This window comes from Nansenia antarctica (assembly GCF_963989245.1).
Source record: "Nansenia antarctica genome assembly, chromosome: 6".
In the NCBI taxonomy this organism is placed as follows: Eukaryota; Metazoa; Chordata; class Actinopteri; order Argentiniformes; family Microstomatidae; genus Nansenia; species Nansenia antarctica.
The window spans coordinates 11,493,492-11,514,850 of NC_137676.1; the positions used below are offsets into that span (position 1 = coordinate 11,493,492).

At 51.7% G+C, this 21,359-nt stretch overlaps 1 protein-coding gene across 1 annotated transcript; it reads right to left on the reverse strand.

Annotated features, from left to right (window-relative positions):
- Window positions 1–5,530: 5,530 nt before the first annotated feature.
- On the reverse strand, window positions 5,531–19,981 carry adnpb (activity-dependent neuroprotector homeobox b; the record flags this gene model as incomplete). The annotated part of the gene is made up of 6 exons (XM_080534197.1): window positions 19,878–19,981; window positions 16,047–16,163; window positions 13,315–13,407; window positions 10,347–13,116; window positions 5,884–5,909; window positions 5,531–5,638 (listed from the first exon to the last, which is right to left on the reverse strand). Exons 2-6 carry the CDS (start codon window positions 16,152–16,154, stop codon window positions 5,531–5,533), a joined length of 3,105 nt encoding a protein of 1,034 aa, XP_080390323.1. The 5' UTR covers window positions 16,155–16,163; window positions 19,878–19,981.
- Between the last annotated feature and the right edge of the window lie 1,378 nt (window positions 19,982–21,359).

Below are 21,359 nucleotides of genomic sequence, written 5' to 3' on the forward strand. Positions count from 1 at the left end.
TTAACCTTTCTCTTATCACGTTTATTACAGTGTCAGAGAGCTGAAGAGTAGGCTCTGTGTGTTTGACACCATTCCTCATTCCGTTCCATGCATTACAATGAGCCCATCCTCCGATTTCTGCCTCCACCAGCCTCATTGCTTAGTCTCACATCCTGGTCAGAATCCACTCCGCAGGCTATCCTGTAGATCAGTCAGGGGCTTTACACACTACCGGGCTGACAAAACCACACACAGCTGTCTCCTCTAGCCCAGAGCCCATTAGAACCAGAACCACACTGCTGTCCCCTCTAGCTCAGAACCCACGAGAACCACACACAGCTGTCTCCTCTAGCTCAGAACCCACGAGAACCACACACTGCTGTCTCCTCTAGCCCAGAGGCCACCAGAACCACCAGAAACAGACTGCTGTCCCCTCTAGCTCAGATTCCTCATGGTTGCCGGCCTCTCAGCACCATCTCAAGTGGGCCGGCACCAGGTATGTTTATGTGAACTTAACGTGAACGGAACACATCTGTCCCAGCACAGTACGGCTTGGTACGGCCCAGAACAGCACGGCTTGGTAAGGCCCGTGCTCTGACAGGTGCTCTGACAGGTCAGTGGAACAGGGTTGAAATGGTGGTCATGTTTTATCAGTGAACAAAGTCATAAAATCAACATTCACTGACGTGAGTGCCAGTGGATCTGCTTTCACCTAGACCAAAGGGAAAGGACACAAGGAGAGGAGACAAGGAAAGGCATCTACTTTAGACTATTGAGATCCACCCCAGGCTGGGTGTTGTGTCTGCCACTAGAGGCAGCACAGAGACAGGTTCCACCCTCCACACCCAGGGGGCGCCAGCAGCTATTTCTCTTCCACTGCCGCCCGCCATGATCGCCTCCCCTCCCCCACTCTTCTCCCTCGCTCGCTCTCCCTGCTCTCTCCCCTCCCTCCCCCTCTTCTCCCTCTCTGTGTCCCTCCCTCCACCCCCCTCCTCTCCCTCCGTCCATCTTTCCCCTCCCCCCACCCCCTCTTCTCCCACTCTGTCTCCCTTCCCCTTCCCCTCCCCACCACCCACCCACCCACCCATTCTCTCTGTGTCTCCCTCCCTCACCCTTCTGTTCTCCTTCTCCCTCTCTCTGTCTCCCTTTCTCTCTCTCGCCGCCTCCCCTCCCCCTCCTCTCCCCACCGCTCTCTTTTCGCACTGCCCCCCCCTCTCTGTGCCTCCCTTCCTCACCCTTCTGTTCTCCTTCTCCCTCTCTCTGTCTCCCTTTCTCTCTCGCCGCCTCCCCTCCCCCTCCTCTTTCTTTTCGCACTGCCCCCCCTCCTCTCCCTGCCCCCCCTCCTCTCTGTGCCTCCCCTCCTCACCCTTCTGTTCTCCTTCTCCCTCTCTCTGTCTCCCTTCCTCTCTCTCACCGCCTCCCCTCCCCCTCCACCTCCCCTTTCTTTTCGCACTGTCCCTCCCCCCTTCTCTCCATGCCTCCCTTCCTCACCCTTCTGTTCTCCTTCTCCCTCTCTGTCTCCCTTCCTCTCTCTCACCGCCTCACCGCCTGCTGTCCCCTCTAGCTCAGCGCCCACGAGAACCACACACTGCTGTCTCCTCTAGCTCAGAACCCATCAGAACCACACACTGCTGTCTCCTCTAGCCCAGAGCCCATTAGAACCAGAACCACACTGCTGTCCCCTCTAGCTCAGAGGCCACCAGAACCACCAGAAACAGACTGCTGTCCCCTCTAGCTCAGATTCCTCATGGTTGCCGGCCTCTCAGCACCAGTTCAAGTGGGCCGGCACCAGGTATGTTTATGTGAACTTAACGTGAACGGGACACGTCTGTCCCAGCACAGTACGGCTTGGTACGGCCCAGAACAGCACGGCTTGGTAAGGCCCAGAACAGCACGGCTTGGTAAGGCCCGATAGTCTGAAAATGGCTGCAGACAGTTGGTTACAGAGGCAAATTTCTCTGATTGGATCCCAACCTGTCACCCTGTCCCATAGCTCAATCCCATAGCTATTCATAGCTTTCAGTCACGTGGTTTCTTCCCTAGCAACCACCAACCTGACGGGCAAAAAGTATCATAGCAACATCGCTCAACATGGCTGCCTACTATTTAGACCACCTCACTCATGAAGAACTATCAAGATACACGACGGTGATAGGAGTGGAGGATTGACACCATTCAAATAGTGTTGGATTCCCTGTCTTCTACTCTATCCGGACACCCCGAGAAGATATACTTTTAATATGAAACTCGATCAACCGGGCGTTCACCGGCTGCTGGACGAAACTCCCAACTCCCGCTGTCGGCGAGGGAATATTTATATCCGGGAATTCGCTCCTTGCTGTGTCCACGGTGATAGGAGTGGAGGATCGACTCCATTCAAATAGTGTTGGGTTCCCTGTCTTCTACTCTATCCGGACACGTTGGAATTATTTTCCTAACCCCCGGAGAATCAAAGTTATTGACCTGCAAAGGGTGCCTCCTTGACCGGCTTTTCCCGTGAATAACACCGGTTATGGAGGTGGTACAAACATAAGACTATTATTGCTAAATTCACCATCAGTATACGGTCATTTTGAGCCCTTAACCACCGCACTGACACCCCGAGAAGATATACTTTTAATATGAAACTCGATCAACCGGGCGTTCACCGGCTGCTGGACGAAACTCCCAACTCCCGCTGTCGGCGAGGGAATATTTATATCCGTGAATTCGCTCCTTGCTGTGTCCACGGTGATAGGAGTGGAGGATCGACTCCATTCAAATAGTGTTGGATTCCCTGTCTTCTACTCTATCCGGACACGTTGGAATTATTTTCCTAACCCACGGGAAATCAAAGTTATTAACTCGCAAAAAGTGGGTTTTGCCCGCAAAAAGTGCCTTTTGCCCGTCAGGTGGGCGTTTCCACTATGCTGTGACGTCACATGAAAGCTATGAATTGGTACTGTCGAGTTGTCTCCATGTCAACATCTCAAAGGTTTACAGCGGCTTCCTCTTCCTGTCTCCTGCTCTGACAGGTCAGTGGAACAGGGTTGAAATGGTGGTCATGTTTTATCAGTGAACAAAATCATAAAATCAACATTCACTGACGTGAGTGTCAGTGGATATGCTTTCACCTAGACCAAAGGAAAAGGACACAAGGAGAGGAGACAAGGAAAGGCATCTACTTTAGACTATTGAGATCCACCCCAGGCTGGGTGTTGTGTCTGCCACTAGAGGCAGCACAGAGACAGGTTCCACCTTCCACACCCAGGGGGCGCCAGCAGCTATTTCTCTTCCACTGCCGCCCGCCATGATCGCCTCCCCTCCCCCACTCTTCTCCCTCGCTCGCTCTCCCTGCTCTCTCCCCTCCCTCCCCCTCTTCTCCCTCTCTGTGTTCCTCCCTCCTCCCCCCTCCTCTCCCTCCGTCCATCTCCCCCCTCCCCCCACCCCCCTCTTCTCCCACTCTGTCTCCCTTCCCCTTCCCCTTCCCCTCCCCACCACCCACCCATTCTCTCCGTGTCTCCCTCCCTCACCCTTCTGTTCTCCTTCTCCCTCGCTCTGTCTCCCTTTCTCTCTCTCGCCGCCTCCCCTCCCCCTCCTCTCCCCACCGCTCTCTTTTCGCACTGCCCCCCCCTCTCTGTGCCTCCCTTCCTCACCCTTCTGTTCTCCTTCTCCCTCTCTCTGTCTCCCTTTCTCTCTCGCCGCCTCCCCTCCCCCTCCTCTTTCTTTTCGCACTGCCCCCCCTCCTCTCCCTGCCCCCCCTCCTCTCTGTGCCTCCCCTCCTCACCCTTCTGTTCTCCTTCTCCCTCTCTCTGTCTCCCTTCCTCTCTCTCACCGCCTCCCCTCCCCCTCCACCTCCCCTTTCTTTTCGCACTGTCCCTCCCCCCTTCTCTCCATGCCTCCCTTCCTCACCCTTCTGTTCTCCTTCTCCCTCTCTGTCTCCCTTTCTCTCTCTCACCGCCTGCTGTCCCCTCTAGCTCAGAGCCCACGAGAACCACACACTGCTGTCTCCTCTAGCTCAGAACCCATCAGAACCACACTCTGCTGTCTCCTCTAGCCCAGAGGCCACCAGAACCACCAGAAACAGACTGCTGTTCCCTCTAGCTCAGATTCCTCATGGTTGCCGGCCTCTCAGCACCAGTTCAAGTGGGCCGGCACCAGGTATGTTTATGTGAACTTAACGTGAACGGGACACATCTGTCCCAGCACAGTACGGCTTGGTACGGCCCAGAACAGCACGGCTTGGTAAGGCCCAGAACAGCACGGCTTGGTAAGGCCCGATAGTCTGAAAATGGCTGCAGACAGTTGGTTACAGAGGCAAATTTCTCTGATTGGATCCCAACCTGTCACCCTGTCCTATAGCTCAATCCCATAGCTATTGGTACTGTCGAGTTGTCTCCATGTCAACATCTCAAAGGTTTACAGCAGCTTCCTCTTCCTGTCTCCTGCTCTGACAGGTCAGTGGAACAGGGTTGAAATGGTGGTCATGTTTTATCAGTGAACAAAATCATAAAATCAACATTCACTGACGTGAGTGTCAGTGGATCTGCTTTCACCTAGACCAAAGGGAAAGGACACAAGGAGAGGAGACAAGGAAAGGCATCTACTTTAGACTATTGAGATCCACCCCAGGCTGGATGTTGTGTCTGCCACTAGAGGCAGCACAGAGACAGGTTCCACCCTCCACACCCAGGGGGCGCCAGCAGCTATTTCTCTTCCACTGCCGCCCGCCATGATCGCCTCCCCTCCCCCACTCTTCTCCCTCGCTCGCTCTCCCTGCTCTCTCCCCTCCCTCCCCCTCTTCTCCCTCTCTGTGTCCCTCCCTCCACCCCCCTCCTCTCCCTCCGTCCATCTTCCCCCTCCCCCCACCCCCTCTTCTCCCACTCTGTCTCCCTTCCCCTTCCCCTCCCCACCACCCACCCACCCACCCATTCTCTCCGTGTCTCCCTCCCTCTCTCTGTCTCCCTTTCTCTCTCTCGCCGCCTCCCCTCCCCCTCCTCTCCCCACCGCTCTCTTTTCGCACTGCCCCCCCCTCTCTGTGCCTCCCTTCCTCACCCTTCTGTTCTCCTTCTCCCTCTCTCTGTCTCCCTTTCTCTCTCGCCGCCTCCCCTCCCCTCCCCCTCCTCTTTCTTTTCGCACTGTCCCCCCCCCCCTCCTCTCCCTGCCCCCCCTCCTCTCCGTGCTCCCCCTCCTCTCCGTGCCTCCCCTCCTCACCCTTCTGTTCTCCTTCTCCCTCTCTCTGTCTCCCTTCCTCTCTCTCACCGCCTCCCCTCCCCCTCCACCTCCCCTTTCTTTTCGCACTGTCCCTCCCCCCTTCTCTCCATGCCTCCCTTCCTCACACTTCTGTTCTCCTTCTCCCTCTCTGTCTCCCTTCCTCTCTCTCACCGCCTCACCGCCTGCTGTCTCCTCTAGCTCAGAACCCATCAGAACCACACACTGCTGTCTCCTCTAGCCCAGAGGCCACCAGAACCACCAGAAACAGACTGCTGTCCCCTCTAGCTCAGATTCCTCATGGTTGCCGGCCTCTCAGCACCAGTTCAAGTGGGCCGGCACCAGGTATGTTTATGTGAACTTAACGTGAACGGGACACGTCTGTCCCAGCACAGTACGGCTTGGTACGGCCCAGAACAGCACGGCTTGGTAAGGCCCAGAACAGCACGGCTTGGTAAGGCCCGATAGTCTGAAAATGGCTGCAGACAGTTGGTTACAGAGGCAAATTTCTCTGATTGGATCCCAACCTGTCACCCTGTCCCATAGCTCAATCCCATAGCTATTGGTACTGTCGAGTTGTCTCCATGTCAACATCTCAAAGGTTTACAGCGGCTTCCTCTTCCTGTCTCCTGCTCTGACAGGTCAGTGGAACAGGGTTGAAATGGTGGTCATGTTTTATCAGTGAACAAAATCATAAAATCAACATTCACTGACGTGAGTGCCAGTGGATCTGCTTTCACCTAGACCAAAGGGAAAGGACACAAGGAGAGGAGACAAGGAAAGGCATCTACTTTAGACTATTGAGATCCACCCCAGGCTTCGTGTTGTGTCTGCCACTAGAGGCAGCACAGAGACAGGTTCCACCTTCCACACCCAGGGGGCGCCAGCAGCTATTTCTCTTCCACTGCCGCCCGCCATGATCGCCTCCCCTCCCCCACTCTTCTCCCTCGCTCGCTCTCCCTGCTCTCTCCCCTCCCTCCCCCTCTTCTCCCTCTCTGTGTCCCTCCCTCCACCCCCCTCCTCTCCCTCCGTCTTATTCCCCCTCCCCCCACCCCCTCTTCTCCCACTCTGTCTCCCTTCCCCTTCCCCTCCCCACCACCCACCCACCCACCCATTCTCTCCGTGTCTCCCTCCCTCACCCTTCTGTTCTCCTTCTCCCTCTCTCTGTCTCCCTTTCTCTCTCTCTCTCGCCGCCTCCCCTCCCCCTCCTCTCCCCACCGCTCTCTTTTCGCACTGCCCCCCCCTCTCTGTGCCTCCCTTCCTCACCCTTCTGTTCTCCTTCTCCCTCTCTCTGTCTCCCTTTCTCTCTCGCCGCCTCCCCTCCCCCTCCTCTTTCTTTTCGCACTGCCCCCCCCTCCTCTCCCTGCCCCCCCTCCTCTCCCTGCCCCCCCTCCTCTCCGTGCTCCCCCTCCTCTCCGTGCCTCCCCTCCTCACCCTTCTGTTCTCCTTCTCCCTCTCTCTGTCTCCCTTCCTCTCTCTCACCGCCTCCCCTCCCCCTCCCCTTTCTTTTCGCACTGTCCCTCCCCCCTTCCTCTCCATGCCTCCCTTCCTCACCCTTCTGTTCTCCTTCTCCCTCTCTGTCTCCCTTCCTCTCTCTCACCGCCTCCCCTCCCCCTCCTCTCTCTGCCGCTCTCTTTTCCCTCTGTGTCACTCCCCCCCTCCTCTCCCCCACCCCCGCCTCTTACCCTCTTTCTCCCTCCCTCCCCCTTCCTCTTCTCTCTCCCTCTCTCCCCTCCCCCCCTGTAAGGCTGCTTAGTGCTCCTGCTGCTCTGCAGAAGAGGCCTCTCTCTCTGCCTCACCCACACAGCTAGGCCTCTCTCTCTCTCTCTCCGCCTCCCCCACACAGCTAGGCCTCTCTCCAGCCTCCCCCTCTTCCCCCTGCCACTCCCTCCCTCCCCCTTCTCTGCTGCTCCTCTTACCAGCATAGCAACACTGAGCAGCCAGCCAGGGGGGAGGGTGCTCTCTCTCTCTCTCCCTCTCTCTCTCTCCCTCCCTCCCTCCCACACAGGGGCAGTTTCCCTCCATTTTAGATCTCTCCTACCAGGAGGCAGTGGGAACAGAAACGCTATAACCTCCTGAAATGTAACAGTGAATTTCACACCTGTGTACAGATGATCTACTGTATATTGTACAGACTATCTATACTGTACAGACTAAACCACATGATCAAACCAAGGCAGCAGATAAGACTCATCCTGTTTCTGTGTCATCAGATTGATGCATATAGGAGAGAGGTGACTTGCTTCAACAAAGGGTTAACAGGTTAAGGACATCCTGTTCGGCGTCCAACTGTTGATTTCTCCCATCTCTCACCCTGAAGCAATTTTACTGGCCCCTACTGACCCCTGTGTTCCAGAGCCCTCAAAGCTAGTTCCTACTGGACCTCTTGTTCCACAGCTAGTGTCTACTGAACCTCATGTTCAACAGCTAGCCTCTACTACTGGACCTCATGTTCAACAGCTAGCCTCTATTACTGGACCTCATGTTCCAGAGTGTGTGTGTGTGTGTGTGTGACTGCTGATGTCCATTTGGAACATCTTTCTGCCCAACACCTTCTCAACTCAGTGAGTGCCCATGATCACTCTGAATATGCCTCCCTACTGGAGGTGACGCTTTTCTCACCAGATAAAAAAAAGTCCTATTGCAATGCTTCATTTGTGTTGCTATGTACCTTGGATACAGTATGTAGGAAGCAGTTCTTATAAACTAAAGGGAGAGACAGGAAGAGAATGGAGCCTCCCCCAAAAGGAAGGAGGGAACATCTGGGGGAGTATTCCCCACAGCAGGATCAGTTAGCTAGTTAGCTTCAGAGCTAGCCAGCTAGCTTCAGAGTTATCCAGCTAGCTTCTCTAAATATATACACTCCATCACTGCTATGGAGAATCAATATTTGATAACTTTTTGTTTTTCTTCATTATTAAACCTGCTTTGGTGACATACAACACTGGAGGTTCCAACTGAACTACAACTCCAATCAGATAATGAACTACAATATCCAGCACTACCCTATGGAGTTGCTACCTCTGGACAGAACGGTTCTGGTTCGGCACCAGTGTTCTTCTCCCTGCAGCCAGGGAGGCTAGTGGAGGTCAGAGGAAAGGGCTCATTGTGATGCATGGAATGAAATGAGGAATGGTATCAAACACACATTCCATGCATTACAATGAGCCTGTCCTCAGATTTCTACCTCCACGAGCCTCCCCTTCCCTGCAGTGTTAACTCACTCATTCATGCTCCTGGGTTTAAAAGCATTGGATTGGTGTCAGTGGGATTCCACCCAACAGCTCACCTGTCCATTCCTTATGAAACCAGGGGTTCATGAGAATTCAAGCAGAAGGGCAGAGAACTCACCACTAGTCTGTCTGATGGGTGTGTCAGAACACACACAGACACACACAGACACACAGACACACAGACAATGGGTGTGTCAGAGCAGAGAGAAAGAACTAGAATAAAGGACAAAGCAAACGTAAAAAGGGGCAGGACCAGGAGCTCTGTGAGAAGCACAACACAGCACTTTATTGTTCATAAATGCTTAAAGTGAAAAAGAAAACAAAAACTAAACAAATAGTACACACAAAATTGAAGATCACAAATTAAACATACACACAGAAAAAACTCATTAATAATAATATAGCAAATGATCTCTCAGTTTCACAGGCGACAGCAAAGGTCCATACTTGGAGGGGAAAATAAATTCAAAAGTACATGAAAATAGACAAAGCAAGTTACAGTCTAACCTACGAACATCGCTATGATGCCGCCTCTTTAGTCCACCAAAAGAGAGGGATGGGAGGAGGGGAGGAAAGGGAACTGTTCTTTCAATAGAACCAAAAATATTACTGCAAATTAAAGAAGGTAGAATCATAGTAACCAGCAAAAACAAAAGCAAGAGATTATGTTCATTTAAATTTGCAATTTTTTGTGTATTCATATAGATATATTATTTAGCAAAAATGCTATGGTTTTGTTAAAAAAATAAACAAAAACATACAGAAAATACCAGCCACCAAAGCGACATCTATCGACTAGCGAACCAATGTAGAACATGAGGCTAGCTTAGCCACAGAAAGAATCGCAAATATTTTTATGAGTACACCTACTGCAACTTCTCTCCCCACACATGTCAAAAAGACTGTACAAATATACACTAGCTATTCCTGCATGACTAGGTGAAAAATTAGGGGGTTCTAGTTTCTCTTTTACGCTTAAAAGCTAATAACTTGTAACGCATTCACCATAGTATAACAGTGGCCAAATGAACATCAATAAGTACTTATCTGAATTTTCTAATTAAGTAAACAGAAGGCAAATTATTTTCTATCGTTTGGTGCATCTTCAGTGTTTTTTCAAGAGGAAAAGTTAAAACTTTGTTCACAAATCTTACATCATTCATAGCTGCTTCCATTGGCCTATTGACATTATTTGTTGAGATGTCATCATTGGATGGCTTGTTGGGGTGAGAAGGGAAGTCCCGCCTTTCACCACAGGCCACATCCTGTCCAGCCTTAGAGGGCTGGTGAGGCAGAGTTGTTGGCATGGATCAAATGTAGTGTGTGTGTGTGTGTGTGTGTGAGAGAGAGAGTCTTTGACTGTGTGTGTGTTTGTGTGTGTGTGTGTGTGTGTGTGAGAGAGAGTCTTTGAGAGAGTTTGTGTGTCTTTGAGTGTGTATGTAAGTGTGTCCATTGGTCAGACCTTCTGCTTACTGACTTGAGCCCTGTTGTTTCCACTGCTCCCAGATTGTCCCAGTTTGGTGACAGCCGGCCCATCAGAGTAGCCATCTTTCCCTTTAGCCTGTCTCTCTTCCTGCTCTGTTGGGCCATGGCCATTCTCTACAAGGCCTTCCTCCTCATCCTCCTCAGACCCTGACACCTCCTCCAGCTCTGAGCTAGACTGGGTCCCTGCCTCCCTTGCCTCCTCCTCCCCCATCTCCTCCCCCCCCTCCTCTCCCATTTCCTCCCCTTCCTCCTCCATCTCTTCCCCTTCCTCCTCCACCCCCTCCCCTTCCTCCTCCACCCCCTCCCCTTCCTCCTCCTCCACCCCCTCCCCTTCCTCCACCATCCCCTCCCCTTCCTCCACCATCTCCTCCCCTTCCTCCACCATCTCCTCCCCTTCCTCCTCCTCCTCCCCCCCCATCTCCTCTCCTCCCTCCATCGTTACAGCTATTCTTTCATTACCCATGGGTTTCTCCTCCTCTTCCTCCTCCTCTCCTCCCGTCTCATCCTCCTCTTCCTCCTCCTCCTCGCTGTCAGAGTCTATAGCGATAGGTTCAGAGAGTAACTCCACCCCCCTCTGTTGTAAGGTGTCGATTGTCTTATCTTTGTTTTGGTCTCGCTTGGCACTGTTGGGCATGGCCGAGATGGGTGGGGCTGAGGTGGGTGTGGCTGAGGTGGGCGTGGCTGAGGTGACCATGGCCCGTTTGGACACTACACCGTTAGCCACGTCCTCCAGATGGCGCAGCAGAGCCTGCTCAGAGCGTCCGATGCAGGTCCTGGAAGTCCGCCTCTCCTCAGCGCCTTCTCCGCCCTCACAGATGCCACTCAGGGGGTCGAAGGTCATTTCATGTGTGAGCCGGCTGACATCTCGCATGTTGAATCCTAGCAGCACGTTGGTGTTCTGACCCTCGCAGTCCCGGAGGCACTTCCTCCTCCGGTTGGCGAAGTGGGAGGAGATGTCCGACTTCCAGAGCCAGAGGCTAGCCGCCAGCTTCTCCACCTCCCGCCGTGTTGGGTACGGCTCGCGGTTGAAGTACTTGGTCAGGAACGCCTTCCTCGCCTCGTAAGATTCGTCCTCGTGACCTTTAGGGTCAAGGGCCAAGGTCACAGGGTCATCTGGGTTCTCTACGAACACCATGGGCCCGTTGAGGCCACCACTGCCCCCCTCCCCTGCCATCTTCCTCCGCTTGGGGTCATTGGGGTCAAAGTTCTCGAAACCAGCCCTTTTGAGGGAGGAACCCTGTGCCTGTGAGACGCGGGGGGAGGGTGCGGGCCGGGCGTCCTGGCCGTTTTGGGTCTTGCCCACGCCGCGACAGTGGACCAGGTGAAGGGTGATGGTGGAGGCAGTCATGTTGCTTGTGTACACCCCCAGACAGTGGATGCATTTGTAGGTGAGCTTCTTCTCCACAGGGTGGACAGTCTGGATGACCTGGTGGCGCTCCCGCAGGTGGTGGGCAAGGGCATCTGAAATGGGCCCCTTCAGGATGGAGAAGCACAGTGGGCAGAGGGTCTTCCCCACGTCCTTCTTGTATGGAACTGCCGCCTGAGGGGCGCTCTTGACTGGGGACCCGTCCCCACCCTCCGGCATCTTGGGGGGCTGGTGGGGCACGTTCCTTTTGCCCGGCGTAGAGGAAGACGAGGGTGAGGATGAAGAGGAGCTGGCGGCAGCGGTGGCGGCGGCTCCGCTGCTGTTTTGAGTGTGGAAGGCGACAGACTCTTCTGGAGCGTCCCTCATGTTGTAGGTGGTGACAATCAGCTGGACGTTCTTGGGGTTGCCCTGCTGGAGCGTGAGGTCGAAGGTCAGCGGGGAGTCGGTGCGTGGCCCCACTACCTCGTCGGGGTGCGCCAGCCGCATGTGAGCCACCATCTTCTCCACGTCGTTGAAGGTGGCGCGGCAGTGCGGGCAAGACAGGCCGTGGATCAGCATGTGGTTGAGCAGTGTGTCGCTGGGCAGGTAGCGGTTGCAGTACAGACACTTGGAGGTGAAGTTGTGGATCTTCATGATGTAGTTGGCCACCGCCTGGACCTTCTCCGCCTTGTGCTCCTTCTCAAAGTGGGAGGAGTAGACGTTCTCTGGGAAGAGCTCATTGCAGATGGTGCAGATCTTCCACTTCTGGGTGTAGGAGGTGCCCAGGAGCGATGAGCCGCCCTTCTTGGAGGCGACGGTGGCCACAGTGGTGGCGGCGGCCTGGACACGTGAGGTCAGCTGGGCGGCTTTCATGCTGGAGGTGGCGTTGACCACTAGAGGACCCCGTAGGCCACCCGGGAGGAGCTGCTTGGCCGCCTGCGACTGTTGCGGCACCGACACCTGGGCGTTGCCAGGCAACGTGATCCTCACCTGCTGGCCGCCGATGGAGAAGGACTGGGTGGTGCCACTCTTCAAGCCAAACGCCCCCTGTTTGATCTGCACGCCAGCGGCGAGGAGCGCCGATGAGTTCAGTCCCGACTTCGGGATGACGATGCGGCTGAGCTGCTGGCTGCCACCGAGGGAACGTATCCCCACAGTGGTAACCACGGCGCCTTTGGGCCCAATCCCGATGACCCGCTCACCACTGGCGGTCTTGGGTGGGGACACCATGATGGGCTTGGCCCGGGGCACCACCACGTTGGTGTGGCCTATCATGGCGGTCACCTGGTAGCCAATCCGCTCATGGTCCTCGATCACATGCTGCACCAGAGCCTCATAGGTCCGCGGTACGAACAGACAGCGCTTACAGTGGATGATGTTACTGTTGGCGTTGGTCTGAGTGCTGGTGGCATTGGTGGCAGTACCGTCGGCGTTCGCCGTGCCGTTGGCAGTGGCGGCTGTTTTCTCGCCGGGCTTGACCAGGTAGGGCGTGGCCACGTGCTGAAAGTGTTCTCTATAGATGTGCTTTCGCACCACGTTGTACAGTGGGTCTCTATAGGTGCACTTCTTACAGTAGTACACGGCCTGCTCCACGCTATCCCCTGGCCTCTTCAGGCCGTCCTTTCCCAGAGCACCCGCCGCCGTGGCGCCCCCCCCCAGGCTCCCCCCTGGACCCTGCCTCACCACATTGTTGGGCATGTGGAAGAGCTTGATGTGCATCTCCAGGGTCTTCTTGTTGCCATTGTAGGTACAGTACGGGCAGTTGAGGAGGATGTGGCTCTCAAAGTCCTCGCTGTGGACGTTCCGGAAGTGGCTCTTGTAGGCGGAGAAGAACTTGGAGGAGAAGGGACAGCCGGAACAACAGAATGGCTTTGAACGGTAGTCCTGGTGGGGGGGAGGGGGCAGGAAGAGAGGGAGGCAGGAAGAGAGCGAGAGAGACACAGACAGAGGGTTAGTTTTTACAAACATTTATCGCACAAAAAGTATGCTATGCATTCACAAATTAATACTTAATAATTAGACACACTAATACCAATACAATACAAGTCAATCTAAAATAAATGTCAGGAAAGTGTTTTGTACCTGTGGTTTGGTCTGTGAAGGGTCATACATGCCCACGTCATCCCACGTGGTGTGTTTGATGTAGAACTCATTGGGGACAAAGTCTTTAAAGTCCTGAGGAGGAGAGAGGAGGATATGTCCATATTAATCAATACCTGATCATAATCAATACCAGGGGGGTATTCATTCAACGTCGCTAAAGGAAAATCCAGGTTTATGTTTTACAAGTCTCGCAAGACTTATCAAAATATGCCTGGATTTTTGGAAAAGTCTCGCGAGATAAGCCTGGATTTTTCTTTAGCAACGTTGATGGAATAGCCCCCCTGATCAAAACCAAATCTCACAAACACGGGGTCATGTAGAGCAGAGGTTCCCAAAGTGGGTGCCGCGGCACCTGTCCGGGGGTGCCGCCAAATCTGCTCGTAAAAAAAAAAAAAAAAAATAATAATATAATATAAAATTATAATAATAATACATTAATAAACGTTTGTTTATTACATGTGCAATGGAGTTCATAAGCAAATAAAAGATATATTTCTCAGATTTGAAAGACATTAATTTACTAACTAGGCCTACTAGTTAACTAACTACTCCTCACTGAAGTCTTGGACCAAGCGGTGAAAATGGTTAATTATGTAAAATCACGCCCGCTGAAGTCACGGCTGTTCAGCACATTGTGCAATGAGATGGGGTCCGAGCATGAGGGGCTCTTATTACACACAGAGGTCCGCTGGCTGTCGCGGGGCAAGGTGTTATCCCGTGTCTATGAGCTCCGAGATGAACTGATAACTTTTGTCAGTGAGCACGACTTGCCATACAAAGAACAATTGGAAGATGAACCGTGGTGGATTAAGGTGCCATCAAGGTGCTTTTCCCCTTCCCAACCTCCTATTTGTGCGAGCTGGCTTTTTCTTCTCTAGCATACGTCAAGAACAAGACACGCACGCGACTGTCAGTGGAACAGGACCTGCGTGTCGCGCTGTCCACTATCTCTCCCCGCATAAAGAGACTCTGCTCCCAAAAGCAGGCGCATGTGTCCCACTAATGCGCACAACATATTTCTTTGTTTTGTATTTCTCTCAATTTTTACAATTCTGTCATGATTATTATTGTTAAATTATTATAGGTGTGAGTTACCCGTTTGGTTCAGATGTGAAATAATAATCTCAGAATGAGCATTGAAATGAGAATTACATTTTAAGGCATTATTTTAAGCCCCCCAAAAAAGCATTGTTCCATTGATTGATTATACAGGCCTTTGATATTTTATTTGTGTGAAGAATTCCCTCTGAGTCTCCTCCCATATCGTACAATCCTTGAGGGCCACAATTTTATTTAATTTAGCGATAGTTTGACTGACCTATGCATTCTTGCCCATCCATTACAGTTCATTTATTACTTTTATTATCTTGTTAAAATTCATTGGGGCAATACTTATGTATTATATATTAGGGATGCTCCGATTTATCGGCCACCGATTTAAATCGGCCGATTTCACTCCAAATGACTCGATCGGTGATCGGCAAAAATGGCCGATCGCAAAAACCGATCTTTTTTTTTTTTTTTTTTTTTTTTTTTCCTTTTTCCTGGGGAAGACAGATAACTGAACAGAAAACATAGGAGGACGTAACAGTATGTAAACCATGAAGGCCACGTTTATGATGTCTTTTATACAGCCATATCGACTGACTTGGGCTTCAGGCCCTAACTGGGTGATAGGCCAGACCTTTACTATGCCATAAAAATGGGTCTGCGTTTGCTTGGTGCCTAATGGATCAAAACTTTTGTCTAAAAAGCAAAAAATATTTAGGCTATCCAGTCAGTTATGTATTTTTTTTAAAATCGGTATCGGTATCGGTATCGGTTGATCTTGAGGAAACAAATCGGTGATCGGTATCGGCCCCAAAAATCCAGATCGGAGCATCCCTATTATATATAAACACACATTTTCAAACCAATTCATCGTGTATTGTTTTTAGTTTAAGCTCCGAGGCATTTTTTAAATCTTCGTAGAGTTGGGGTGCCTTGGAGAAGGGGGAAAGCTTCAGGGGTGCCTTGGTTAAAAAAAGTTTGGGAACCTCTGATGTAGAGGTGGGGGGGGGTGCACTCAGTCACTGGTTTACTTTTTTGGGGGGGTGTTAATTCATACTGTTTGTATTGTATTTATTGTTTATATTGCTTAGTATTGTTGTTGTTGGAAAACACTTTTATGTAAAAAGCACTATACAAATTAATTGATTTATATGAGTATATTAGTTATCAGCTTTACTCTAAACAACATCCGGAGCGATAAAGGGACAGCCGGAACAACAGAACCAGATGAGATCTGACCTATGTAAACAAACAACAACAACAACAACACACCATATATAATTCACTCTCTAGTACCCACGGTCAAAGGTCAACACACACGATGACCTCATAATTTAGTGACGAGCAGCAGCAGCAGCATGACCCAGAAGCCTCTACACCTGAGTGATGATGTCACAGCTCTGTGTTCTGGTTCTAGAACCGTGGTGTGTTCTAGAGGCTCCAGCACACGAGCCTGAAGAACATACTCCTCTCCTCTCCTTCATCTCACTGATCTGAACCAACTGGAGCGGTGGAAGTAGCCTGACCCTAAAGAGGACTCTCTCACTCAAGAGGTGCCAATGTTTTCTATTGCACTGCAAAGTATTTCAGCGTTTAATATTAGGCTGTGTTTATTAATGCTTAATAACGCCGCATAGCCATCCAGCTGTACTCCTGCTCACCTCAATGTGGTCCTTGCAGTACTCCAGGCCGATGTCTCCTAGCACACGCTTCACATTCCTCCTGGCCTTCCGTAAGCTGCCCAGGTTGTTGACCGGCAGCTGGAACATCCTGCCCACCTGGGGAAGGGGGGGGACAAGAGAGGGGTTGGGACAGGAGAGGGGGAGGCAGGAGGGATGGGGGACAGGAGAGAGAGGGGGGACAGGTGAGAGGTCAACATCTGTAAGAATGGTTGAAGAGAGCAGGGAGGAGCAGTCCTCCCAGAGTCGGACAGACTGCATATTAAGACTGATAGGAAGGCTGTGTGTTCTCGGGACGGTTTCTCGAAGCATCACACTGACACTCTCATGATCACATAATTCCCATACAGAGGTCCCCTCCCCTCCCCTCTACCCGGCCCCGCCCCCCACTGCTCTGAGGTTCCTCCCCATGGTCCTTCTTATCCAATGAGTTTTGTGAAGGTGGCGGGAGAGAGAGGACACAAGGTATTCAAGGTGAGACTTTTGAGATCTGACCTATGTAAACAAACAACACAACAATCAACACACCATATATAATTCACTCTCTACCCCGGTCAAAGGTCAACACACACGATCGATGACCTCATAATTTAGTGACGAGCAGCAGCAGTATGACCCAGAAGCCTCTACACCTGAGTGATGATGTCACAGCTCTGTGTTCTGGTTCTGGGGCCGTGGTGTGTTCTAGAGGCTCCAGCAGATGAGCCTGGAGAACACACTCCTCTCCTCTCCTTCATCTCACTGATCTGAAACAACTGGAACGGTGGTAGTCGTTGAAATCAGTCCACCTGGCATTCACCTATCTAGAGCTTTCACATCACTGCAGGTAAGGAAAGCGGACACAGAGACTATTGAGATGGAACCCTCGTTTAAATGGTACTGTGTGTGCCTGACTGCCTGTGTGTATGTGTCTGCCTGTCTGGCTAGCTGCTAGGCCCTCCCTCCCTCCCTCCCTCCCTCACTCACTCCCTCACTCACTCTCCCTCCCTCCCTCCCCCTTTGCTTTCTCCCATCGGCTGTAGATGGCGCTAGAGGATACCTCTGCCTCCATTATGTAAGCCTTCCCTCGCTCTGCCTGCCCCCTTTTTGCCGCCTCCCTCCCTCCCTCCCCCTCCCTTCCTCTCTCTCTCTCTCTCTCTCCCTCCCCCTCCCTTCCTCTCTATCTCCCTCCCCTCACTCACTCCCCTCCCCCCTCTCTCTCCCTCCCCTCCCCCCCCCTCACTCCCCTCCCCCCTCTCTCTCCCTCCCTCTCTCTCCCTCCCCTCACTCACCTCCCCCCCTCTCTCCCTCCCCTCACTCACTCCCCTCCCCCCTCTGTCCCTCCCTTCACTCACTCCCCTCCCTGCCTCCATCTCACTCACTCACTCCCCCTCCCTCTCACTCACTCCCTCCCTCCCTCCCCTCCCCCCTCTCTGCAATCATGGAATGGCGCCTCCTATTGAGTCAGCAGCAGAGCTCAACGTTTACAATATGTCTGCAGTGGAGGGAGGGAGGGAGGGGAGGGAGGGAGGGAGGGAGGGAGGGAGGGGAGGGAGGGAGGGAGGGGAGGGAGGGAGAGAGGAGGGAGGGGAGGGAGAGAGGAGGGAGGGGAGGGAGAGAGGAGGGAGGGAGAGAGGAGGGGAGGGAGAGAGGAGGGGAGGGAGAGAGGAGGGGAGGGAGAGAGGAGGGAGTGGAGGGAGAGAGAAGGGAGAGAGGGAGGAAGGGTGTGTGTGGAGTAGGGAGAAGGTGAGGGGCTGGTTTTAGGCCTGCTAAGAGTAGCACCACACCACTGCTGAAGAGGGTCGCAGCATACAGAGGTATAGACTAAGATCTAGCGGTACAACAAAAGCAGACTAAACCTCTCTTCAATACACAACTGGCTAAATTAGTTCCCACTATCCTCAATTGTGTCGTCACACCCCCATGGCCACCAATACATCCTCAAACCCAATTAACAACCATTCATGAAGGCTGATGTGTACACAGTGGTAGGTTGTGTCAGCCATACCCTCCCCTCTGTTGTTATCAATTAGAGCACTTAAAGAAAGAGGGACTTTCTGTTTATACTTTGACATGACTGTTGAGATGAGAGTTTCACAAGCGCATACTTTCACCCTGGACCCCCGCTCACTCACTCACACTCACAATTGAATATTGAGTTGAGAGACTATTATTAGCCTTTTGAGATACACAGTTTGTTGACTGCGCATATATATATATACGTTTCTGACAACATTGTAACGCCTGGGGGGGAAAAAAACGTTTTACGATTACTGGCGAATTACTGACGGAGGTGTGAGTCTCCCGGTACCGGCCAGCTGACATCATCACACACCGTTTCCGTGCTTCTCTCCGAATCAAACGTGCGATGTGTGTGCGCGCATCACCACGACGACCCCTTGTCACTTCACTGTACTACACTACGAGTCTACTGTAGACAAACATTAACTTCTCAAGTAAACAGCTATAATACATTCCCACCGGTATCCCCTCTTATCTTGAGGGGAAAAGAGTTGGTCGAACAAGACTTCAGATTTAGCCTAAAAAAGGGGATCATTTCCATTCGCACTACCCACTTCCACTGTCTCTCTCACCTCATCAATTGGCTCAATCCAATGTGGATTTTTAGGTAGAAGTCAGTGATGAATATTGATTATCACCCAGCTGTCAAACCAAAGAAAAGGAGGGTGGCTTTCTTTCACGCTTACAGTCAAATAAAATCACTCACGATCAAGGGTTGTACGCATATATCTAGCCTATATCTGGTCATGTGTTGATGGAATGATCAATATCCGATAACATCGCTAATGTTAGCTAGCCGAGCTAGCCGTCTACCACAAAGGGAAACCCACATTAAACACCGCTAGCATGCTAACTAGCAAGCTAACCACTAGCTCAGAGGCAGTAGTAGAAAGCAGCACCGACGCACGAGCTCCGCGTCTCTCTCCAGGGCTGGTCGGTGTCACCCCGAGTCCCCAAGTTTCAACCGTTAAAAGCGACGTGATGCTCACTGACGACATGGCCATACCATAATAACACACTGTCATAATAAAAACACCGCTAAAAAAAACTATCCAATGTGTCAAATATCAATACAAGACAAGCTTAGTCGGGCACTCTACAATGTAACGAACAACGTATCGTCGTAGCTAACAGCGCTGAGCTAACGTCACCGTAGCTACGGACTTGGTGGTAAGAAGACAGAAGGTTTACCTGGTTTTAAAATCCGGTGCTCCCGTTGGAGTTAAACGGTAAATGATCTACCGGAGACAAAGCGTGTCAGCCACGCTCACTTTCCCCCTATTCCTCTCCGAACGGGCAGCCGCTTTGCCGTTGACTCTCCGAGCGGACACACACACACACACACACACACACACACACACACACACACACACACACACACACACACACACACACCGAGAGAGGGAGCTCGCTCTCACTATCCGACCCGGGGTATCATTCTCACTCTCCGGCTCGAGCGCAATGAAGTGCCGCTGAAACTCATTCACTTTTAGATAAGATAACCCCCCCACCCCTACTCGTAGTGTTGTTGAAGGGAAAGGGTCCCGCTTATGGTTAATGTTACGAGAGACCCCCCCGATCCAAAAATGTGTGAACTTTAGCTTTGATTGTTTACTGACAATAAAGCATTCCCATCTCTTCCCCTCATAGACAATACACCCCATAGCCTAGAAACTGCCCTATCCAAAATGGCGCAATTGAAAGGGCGGAAGTGACATATGTGTTTGATTAGCATAAAAAGCTGATTGTGAAGATCCATAAGTCCTTAATTAAGTCCGGTTATCAATTATGGTCATATTCTCAAAGACTTACCTAAAATTTCGGCCTCCGTCGTTGTGCGGTGTGTGAAAGCCAAGCCGTCTATGTGCCTGAGGGACTGGGGTAAACAAGCTCAAACTGTCGTCACCACATCTCACCAACAGGAGGCGCCCTCCTGACGAGCTCGACTGGCATTGGACGCATGCGTTACATGACTACATCTGGCGCCCTCCCCTGCAGAGGGTCGGATGTATACACTGCCTCACTACCACACTGTGCCTGTGCACTAACACAACGTCGGAGTGCTACCTCTGGTTGGAGAACAGTAGGTGGCGCTGTTCTAGGATACCAAACTCACCGGGACTACTTCCCTTAGAAGAGACTGGGGCAAATCCAAGCCTGAGAGCTGATTGTTCTCTCTCTTTTCTCTCTCTCTCTCTCGCTGTGTGTGTGTGTGTGTGTGTCCCTCTCGCTCTCCCACTATGGTGTGTGTGTGTTTGTCTCTCTCTCTCTCTCTCTCTCTCTCTCTCTCTCTCTCTCTCTCTCTCTCTCTCTCTCTCTCCTTCTGTGTGTACCTCTCTCTCTTTCTCCCTGTGTGTGTGTGTGTGTGTGTGTGACGCACACGCGTGCAGTATGTGATGAGTAGCTTTCTCAGGTGAATACTGGATTTATGGTTGTGGTGAGTGTACTCTTAGTATGATGGTGCAGACATGCCCTCAACCTGGAGTCCTCTATTCATGCTGTATCCAAGCAAAGACCAGTAACACGCACACTTTACTAGATGCTCAGGGCGTCTCCTCTCCTCTCTGCTGCCTGCCCTCTGTGTGGAGAAACACTACTACTACTAGGTGTTATCTTTTTAAAGTTGTGTTTAATCTTGAACTATTTTTATTGTAATTGCTTTACTGACTGTACTTTTGATTGATCTATTTTTGTTCTCTTCATGGAATGTAGTGTCTGAATACTGCAAAAAGCACTATACAAAATAAATGTATTATTAGTGTTATCTCTAACACTGTTTCCAGTTTGTTTGATAAGGCCTATCTCACCATCAGCTTCCATTTGGGGCCTTGTTACTGTATTCTCCACCAATAAACAGTTTTATTTGACCTTTTATCCATCTGCCTGACCCCCTGAAGTATTGACTCAGCCATGATCACTGTGTTCCACTGTGTAGCACCTACAGCTGACCAGCACTCACACACTCTGCCTGCTCTCAGGGGCTGGTCATCATCCAGAGCAGCTCAGCCGATACGGTCCGGAGGAGACGACATGTGGATTACTGAATATAAATCTGTGACATCATAACATCGACCGTGTCTCCCATGTTTACGGTTGTTGATGTCTGTACATGTCCTGTCTTACACAGATGTTGTGTCATAAGAAGGATTTCCGCAAGTTTACTCTCAGGTTTATCAAATACACAAACAAAACAGATAACATGATTTCCCAAATGGTGTGTGTGTGTGTGTGTGTTCCTCACGAGCTGTACTGGGTGTAACACACCGATAATAAAAAACACTCACAATGTAAGGA